Source organism: Primulina huaijiensis, chromosome 3 (genome assembly GCF_012295235.1).
Source record: "Primulina huaijiensis isolate GDHJ02 chromosome 3, ASM1229523v2, whole genome shotgun sequence".
In the NCBI taxonomy this organism is placed as follows: domain Eukaryota; kingdom Viridiplantae; phylum Streptophyta; class Magnoliopsida; order Lamiales; family Gesneriaceae; genus Primulina; species Primulina huaijiensis.
The window spans coordinates 8442642-8452026 of NC_133308.1; the positions used below are offsets into that span (position 1 = coordinate 8442642).

A 9385-nucleotide genomic window follows, 5' to 3' on the forward strand; every position below is an offset into this window, starting at 1 on the left:
TCAAAGGTGAATCGCATGCCGATCTATGAAATCCCCTAGCTTTCGACCTTTACGACTATGACTATAAACATGTATCCAATTTCATATTTCTATGTAAATTGTAGATCCACGGATTATGCTACTCGTTTCTATCTCAAGCTATTCTCTCGTACGCACTCACAATATGAGATGATTATTAAAGTTAGCTATACTTTAATAACACAATGAAAATAATAGCATACTCAAGAATAAATCAAAAGTCAAGACGTAAATTAATTAAATCAAAGTTCGGGGTAGGATCCCCTTAAATCCCAACAAATAATGTAAATTTAGCTACTCGATGTGATAATTAAACTAAGCAAAACAATGTTTGAATAAGAGAAAATAAAATCGAAATACTAGACGTGCCGAAATCTGCGAAGAACGGTGCCCGGAAATATTTAAATCTTCACTTCAAGCACAAAATCCTCTCCAAAGCTTGTGGTTGCTGCTGAATAATGTCTGAATTTTTGTCCTATGCCTTTTTTTAGCCCCTTTTCTTTCCATGTTGAAAATAACCCAAAATTGGAAAATTTCCTTTTTTACTCGCGCTGGGGCGGTCAAGTTTTACCGCCCTAGTGCGAGGTCTTCTGTAATGTTGGTCTCTTCCAATGCCTTTAGCGCTAGACCGGTAAAACTTGACCGCCCTAGCGCGAGGTCTTCTATTTTTTTCTTCAGCCTCTCACGCTGGGGCGGTCAAACTTTACCGTTCTAGCGCGAGGTGTTCTGCTCGGCATCTTCTCTTGCTGCGCTCGCGCTGGGGTGGTCAAGTTTTACCGCCCTAGCGCGAGGTCTTCTGTCCCCAGCTTCAACTCCGGTTGAATTTTTTCCATTTTCTGTTGTTTTTCTGCACATTAATACAACTCAGTAAGCGGTGATCGTATGCAATAAAATAATATGAAATAGACCGAATGCAGACTCCATACAACCCAAAACGATGCAAACTACGACTCATACAATGCATTAAAACACGTAAATATGACCTCTATCAACCCCCCATACTAACCTTTTGCTTGCCCTCGAGAAAAATAGGTTTCAAGACACACAAATCAAGAAGCAGCATGTCGGTGCATTCATGGTTCTGGTTTGCCTCAGTGAATATCAACACATCTTTTATCCATTCACACAAGACACTAGTTCAAAATTTCACTTCGATGTTTCAACACTACAGTCTTTCATGGATTTATGAAAAAATGTGTGCGTGTGTGCAATCTTGGCTCAAGCATCATGAATTTCCACAGTAAAATCTTCAACGCCGTTACAGACTTCAATCAACACATTAGTGCAACAATCCCTTTCTCACATCTCTCTTCACTAGTTACCGATCCCTAGCACAGATTATTAAGACTCGGTATGCAAAAATCAGTGCAGGATAGGGGTATCTCGACTAGACTGGAACGGGCAATGAGGGAGGTGCAGTGGTGTAATATTTGTGCACATTCAGACTTTGTGTCTGATTTCCTTCAACTCCATACATCTCCATTCTTTTAGCCTAGGAATATAATTTCATTCCTTTATTTGACTCCCCCACGCCTTATGTAACGACTCATACTTTTTTTTTTAAATTTGCGGAAGAAATAAAAAATTTCTTATTAATACAAACTCGAGTCGTTACTAAAAATAAAATACTCTCATGCAACATAAATAAGTATTTTTACAATACACACCCCAGTTTAATAATATCAGAGTACTGCAAATTTAAGTTTATAAAATACATAAATAAATACAACACTGGCGGCCCAGTCCGAGACCACTCACTGATCACCGCCCCTAGTCTCCTCATCAACAACATCTGCATCAATCAAGTATAATGAGTCTAAAGTACGTGGATAACAAATAATACGCAATAAAAATCATGTGATTTTAACATATCTGATACATGGTAACTTGAAACTGAATAAATAAATATTTATGACTTGGCTTCTATACATGAAAATAATTTTCTGAGAACAAATTGTAGTGTCAACATAAATATGTCATAATATGACGAGAACATAACTGCCATGACACTGTGTGAGGCTCGAATATACTGTTCATAATATCGAGATCTGCTTTTTGAATTGTGGCACACATGAAACGTTTGATCAAACTATACCATAGTACTAGGCCTGCAAGGATCATCCAAGTTATGGGTCTGGATGTCCAATCATAACACATATAACTAAATCTATTGGATAGTTCGCCAAATACGTGTACTCTGGGTTCCTAACCCGTATTTTGGAGTGTTCACCGGTCACGATACCCGAATTCCAAACCCGTAAAATGAGTGACCACAAATCAGTTAAATATCTCAAAAATATACTTTTAAGACACGTCATACCTGATATCATACTTATAAACTTTTTAGACTTCGTTGGATTGTTCTCGGGTTCGCTGCAATTGAACTTGACATACAACTCAAAACTAGTCCCAAATCGTATACGTGTAACTCCCAAAATTCATTCGACGAATTATGATCTACCAATTGATTCGATACTCGAATCAACCTTAAAAAACATGTTACTTACTGTCCAAAAACCCAAACTATGACCCAAACACTTTTGAACAACCCAAAATAAAATAAGAAAGCTTACGACTCTAGCCAATCCCAAGAAATGACACTTTACAGCTTACGGAAACAATAAAATTTCTAAACACAAACCGACTCGAATCAACCTCGAACAAAAACTTAGAATCGACCCTAAGACACTTATTAAGACCATGATACTGCTCAAAACCACTCAGAAAATGATTTCAAACCCGAACACACACCAAAAACTTGAACAAAGATATCTCGCACAATTAAGACAGCTTGAGTGGTTTTACGAGAAAAATCATAACTCATTCGTCATATCGAAAAATTACAAATTTTATATCGAATCGAAGATAACACAATAAACTACAGTTTTTGTGTTGAAAGCATTTTCAGAAAATGGATGGATAGATATCAGAATTTAAAAATACAAAAGATCAGATTTCAAGAGCTTGCTGTCAAAAATATTCTTCGGACAGATTGTGCGGTTTTGCAACAAAAATCATATCTCCCTCATTTATTATTCAAAAATTATGATTTTTATATCGAATCGAAGATAACACAATAAACTACATTTTTTGTGTTGAAACAATTTTCAGAAAATGGACGGATAGATACCAGAATTTAAAAATACAAAAGATCAGATTTCAAGAGCTTGCTGTCAAAAATATTCTTCGGACAGATTGTGCGGTTTTGCAACAAAAATCATATCTCCCTCATTTATTATTCAAAAATTACGAATTTTATATCGAATCGAAGATAACACAATAAAATACAATTTTTTGTGTTGAAAGCATTTTCAGAAAATGGACGGATAGATACTAGTTTTTGAAACAATGAAAGTAAAATACACACTCAGAAACCCACTGCACAATGAACTCATGCTATCAACTCTTACCACCCAAGTACTATAAATCCTCAACCAACATTCTAATATGTGTCTAAAACATATATGAACATGATCATAAGCAGCCATGTTAGCCCGGAACCATCCAACGTCGCCTACAACATGAAAACGTGAGAAACAATTGTATAATCTTGATATGAACATAAATCTTGAACATACTTGCATGAAATGTTTCTCACAAACATGAATGATTAAAAATCCATACTATTACTTGATTGATGAAAAAAAAAACGTAATATACATGTCTTTGGTCTTGAAACGTAGAGAATCTCACAAATCTCGACGATCCGGACACGAGGAAGAAATTTGGAGCTTTTTTCTATTCTCAAATGGTAGAACCGATGGAAATGGAGCTCAAGAACACTTGAGGAGAGAAGGGAATTAATGAGGGGAAGAGGAGGAGAATTGATGGGCATGTGAAGTTTTTTTCGAAGAAGATTTAGCCAAAGTCTTGAAATTTGAGGCAAGTGGAGTGGATTTAGGGTATTCTAGGGATAATTTAAATATGTTGATTATGTTTAAACTAATTAATCAACATATGGCGTAATCCAAATAAAATTTTAGACTACTCGAGGCTTGAAAGCTAATACATAAAATATTTCTAAATTTACAAAAGCTGCACAACAATTAAGGGAAAATAAAATACTAATTGTCATAAAATAAAATACTCCTTAATTTAAAATAATTTTGGGCAGTGAATTTAGCTCAAAAATAAATATCTCTAATATCCTATTCCCGGTCCGATCTCGTGTATTTGCCTTAAAAACTGGAACTCAAATAATACAATTAATTATATATACTTGAATAAAATAATATGTAATTGCAAAAATATATTTATAACAATTAAAATATGGTGCATGCATAATTTAAAATAATATAAATACATCATGTTTGATTTTACGTGTATTATTAAATTTTCGGGGCGTTACACCTTACATCTCCATCTCTTTTTTTTTTTGTGCAGCATACTTTTCCTATTTTTCTGTCCTCCCTCAGATAGGAACAAGAAATATGGGCGCGTGGCTCTGGTCCAATCTCAAGGGTGCGTCAATAAGGTTAGACACGGCTAGATACATGGGTACAAGCATCGCAGTATAATTATTATTGGTAAGCACGGTTCAAAGAATTGGTCTAGCAGAGATGTGCCTAACTCATCCTCGTCCTACTGATCAGTGTTCATGTCAAGCGATGTGTTCAAGTTCAAGTCACCTAGTGCATCTCAAATTCCCCACGAACAATGTCCAAGTTCACTATGTCATGCATTTTTCTGTTGCCAACATTCGTTCCAAAAATTCCATTATCCAATTAAGATTTTCATGTGTCAACCATCGTGTGTTCTAACTAGCATCGTGACAAAAATGGACATGCGTATGTGTAATCCATTCAACATCATCATTGGCTACCGCTTACCAATCTAGCATCTATACAAGCCACGTCTCAAGTGACAACACCAATAACACGAGACAAATGCAATAACAAAAAAGAACTAAATAGATAACCTAAACACAAAATAACCAAATTTAACACCCACCCCCGAAACAAAAACGTGCAATGTCCCCAGTGCACAACACCACTAAAACAAGTAGAAAAATGAACAGAGTAACCAAAAAAGGGATGCTAAAGAGGATGCAAGCAGGATGAAATATATAAACAAATGCAAAGAAAAGGGAAACGGGGAAACTCCCCTGATCACTGCTCATCCTCGTCGTCCTCGGGTGGCACAACTCTGGGCTCCTGATCGTCAACCGACAGGTAATCATGGCGGAATGGGAATGGAGGCAGGTAATCCGGTGGTGGTGGGTAGGCTGCATTGTCGAGGCCCATGTGTGAAGCCATCCTGCACATCAGTGATTCCATCGACGACATGTGAGCGTTGTTGACAGTGTTGTACTGATCTTTGTGGACCGCAGAGGCACACAACTCATCAACTTTATCGTTAATTGACTGTCGTCGGGGCTGTGGGGGTGGTGGTGGTTGGTTAGCAGCTGCCTCTTCCTCGGCCACCTCTAGGAAGTCGAGAGCACGCTTTCCCCTTTTCGTCTTCATCAACGAGTCGTCAATGGGCTTCATTGGTTGCAACCATTCGTCCTCAACATTGACAACTACCTTGGCTTGCACACGTAGCTCCGTAATAATAGTAGGGAAAAATAAGGCAATGCTCGAGCTATGTATGGATTGCTGAATCTGAGAAAAGATCAGTCAGCCCACGTTAATAAGGATGCCTTCCATCAGTGCGTAGGCCAGGATGGCGCGATCTTTCTGAACGTCACTAGTATGGGACACCGGCATCAACCTCGTGGATAGAAATGCATACCACATCGTAGGCCTAAACAACAGATATTTTTCCAAAAAACAACTTGGAGTCTTCCAAATTGCCCCCGGATAACAGATGGTTTGCATCATCAACTCAGAATCAGGATTGGCTATCAATTCCTCTAAAGCAAATTCATCAACCGAAGCGGTAACCAATAATGCATTCAGTGTGGCCGAGTCGAAAGAGACTAACTTACCCTGAACCATAGCCATTCCATCATTCCACTCGGCAGAGTTGGCATAGAATTCACGTACAATTGGAATCACCGTGGCATTGGGTTGAGTACAAAAGGACTCCCATCTTCGTTCCTCATTTTCTTGCAAAAGATGGATCGGTCTAACAGAGAAATTAAACCTCGCTCTGGAATGGGGCGCCTATGTATTTTGGCATGTTCATACCGATTTCATGCGTCCTCATTCACAAATTTCCCGTGATTATCAGACGAAGATGAGGAAGAGGCATGGGTTAACATAGATTTCTTCGGTGCCATTGCTGATTGCGGAGGTGGGCCAAGTGTCTTGCTGATTTGAAGAGGGGAGCGGATCACCGGCTTGCTTGAGTGGCGTGGGAGTGTAGGAACTCGAGTACCTACAAATTTGAGAGGAAGAGATGGATGGTGAGAGCCTTTTTGTACAGAAATTTCGGTGTGGGGAGTTGGTGTGTGCGCGCAGAGTGTGAAGAAGAAGGGAAGGGGACAACTTTACAACGCGGTGCACTGGGGCGATCAAGTTTTACCGCCCTAGCGCGCTGCATTCTGGTGAAAATCAAAGTGTTCACGCTGGGGTGGTCAAAGTATACCACCCTAGCGCGAAGCCCATTATCCCCAATCGTGCCAGGGAGTCGCGCTGGGGCGGTAGAAGAATACCGCCCTAGCGCAATTCTTCGGATTTTTTGATTTTTTTTAATAAATAAGTAAAATAAATAAACTAAAATAATAAAATCGAATTAAGTACAAGATAAGGGAAAGAGAGGTAGTTCTTAATTTATAGTCGAGAGCTTGACTATTGGTCAGTTTCAGTTTGGATTGTCTTGGAACTGGGTGATTCCAAGTTGTGGCTCAATTGTGCCACCCATGTAGTGCTTCAGCCGCTGGGCATTGACCGTAAATTTTCCATCCTTTCCATCTTGCAGTTCTACAGCTCCCGATGGGTATACTTTAGAAATCACGAATAGACCAGACCATCGCGACTTCAATTTACCGGAAAACAGTAGCAACCGAGAGTTGTAGAGTAGGACATTTTCACCTTCCTTGAATTCCCTTTCGATGATTTGCCTGTCATGAGCCCTCTTTTTCTTCTCTTTGTATGATAATGCGAGATCATATGCCAGATTTCGGAATTCTTTCAACTGATCCAATTGAAGTAGACGTTGTTCACATGCATCAGTATAGTTAAAGTTTAGTGCTTTTGTTGCCCAATATGCCCGATGCTCTAACTCTACAGGTAAATGACATGCTTTACCAAACAGTAGCCTATATGGTGTAGTGCTTTTAGGTGTTTTAAAAGCAGTCTTATATGCCCAAAGAGCATCATCTAACCTTACGGATTAGTCTTTCATACTGACACCTACAACTTTTTCCAAAATCCGCTTGATCTCTCGGTTAGAAACTTCCACTTGACCACTCATCTGGGGGTGATAGGGGGTAGAGATCTTATGTGTGACACCATATTTGCTCAGAATTTTTTCAAATAGTTTGTTGCAAAAATGGGTGCCACCATCACTAATAATTGCTCGTGGTGTTCCGAATCTATTAAAAATATTTTTCTTTAAAAATTTCAGGACCACGTGAGAATCATTAGTGGCATATGCTTCTGTCTCTACCCACTTAGACACATAGTCAACCGTAACCAAAATATATTTTTTTGTGAATGAACTGGGAAACGGTCCCATAAAGTCTATCCCCTACACATCAAAAACCTCACACTCAATGATATTGTTTAATGGTATTTCATGACGGTTAGAGATATTATCTGTCCGCTGGCATTTATCACAAGCAAGCACATAAGAACAAGCATCCTTAAATAGGGTCGGCTAGTAGAAGCCACATTCAAGTACATTAGATGTCGTCCTTGTTGGTCCAAAATGACCACCTACCTCACGGTCATGGAAATGGTCGAGAATTTGACCAAACTCTTCCTCTGCAACACACCTTCTTATCATGGAATATGCACAAATCTTAAACAAAAACGGTTCCTCCCAAAAATAATGCTTCACATCAGAAAAGAATTTCTTTCGTTGGTGAAACGATAGATTGGGTGGTGGTGTGCCTGTGACAAGAAAGTTAGCAAAGTTCGCATACCAAGGACAGTGTTTCACCTCAAATAGCTGCTCATCAGGAAACCAGTCATTAATGGCATGATCTACACAGTCATTACTCATAAGCTCCAATCTAGACAAGTGATCCACTACCACATTCTCAACACCCTTCTTATCCTTTATCTCTAAATAAAATTCTTGTAACAATAAAATCCACATAAGTAGGCGTGGCTTTGCATCTTTCTTAGCAATTAAATATTTCAGTGCAGTGTGCTCTGTGTAAACAATGACTTTGGACAAAATAAGGTATGAATGAAATTTGTCAAGCGCGAATACTACTGCAAGTAATTCATTTCATTTGTTGCATAATTTAATTGAGCCCCATCCAGGGTCTTACTTGCGTATTAAATTGTATGAAATACCTTGTTTTGCCGCTGGCCAAGCACAGCCCCCACCGCTGTATCACTGGCATCGCACATGACCTCGAAGGGTATATTCCAATCTGGTGCCACCAAAACAGGAGCCGTCACCAAGCGCTCCTTTAAATCCTCGTATGCCCGCAGACAGTTGGAATTAAAATCAAACGACACATCTTTCATAAGTAAAGAAGATAAAGGCTTGGAAATTTTAGAAAAATCTTTAATAAAACGTCGATAAAAACCGGAGTAGCCTAGAAAACTTCTAACTCCCTTTATGGATGTCGGAGGTGGGAAGTTCTTGATAACTTCTACTTTTGCCTTATCCACCTCTGTTCCATGCTCTGATATTTTGTGCCCCAATACTATGCCTTCTTGTACCATAAAATGACACTTTTCCCAATTCAACACCAAATTCGTCTCCTCACATCTCATCAACACCACCTTCAAATTCTACAAACAGTCATCAAAAGAAGAGCTAAATATCGAGAAGTCATCCATAAATATTTCAAGGAAAGTTTCTATCATGTCATGAAATGTCGCGGTCATACATCATTGAAACGTGGCAAGGGCATTAAACAAACCAAAAGGCATCAATCTAAAAGCAAAAGTGCCATAAGGACAAGTGAAAGTTGTTTTCCCTTGGTCCTCAGGTGCAATCACGATTTGGTTATACCCTGAATACCCATCCAAAAAGCAATAAAACTCATGACCTGCTAACCTCTCAAGCATTTGATCAATGAAGGGAAGTGGAAAGTGATCTTTACGGGTGGCATCATTCAATTTCCTATAACCGATGCGCACGCGCCATCCTGTAACTGTCCTAGTGGGTATTAATTCATTTTGTTCATTTGTGATAACAGTAATCCCACCTTTTTTCAGCACACATTGAACGGGACTCACCCATGCACTATCAGATATAGAATAGATAATACCTCCGTCAAGGAGTTTGATAGTTTCTG

At 38.9% G+C, this 9385-nt stretch overlaps 1 protein-coding gene across 1 annotated transcript; it reads right to left on the reverse strand.

The window, feature by feature from the left end:
• Window positions 1-6765: 6765 nt before the first annotated feature.
• Window positions 6766-8807, reverse strand: LOC140972461 (uncharacterized). Its single transcript, XM_073434885.1, has 5 exons — window positions 8430-8807; window positions 8051-8190; window positions 7846-7900; window positions 7311-7653; window positions 6766-7187 (listed from the first exon to the last, which is right to left on the reverse strand). Exons 1-5 carry the CDS (start codon window positions 8805-8807, stop codon window positions 6766-6768), a joined length of 1338 nt encoding a protein of 445 aa, XP_073290986.1.
• Window positions 8808-9385: the final 578 nt, after the last annotated feature.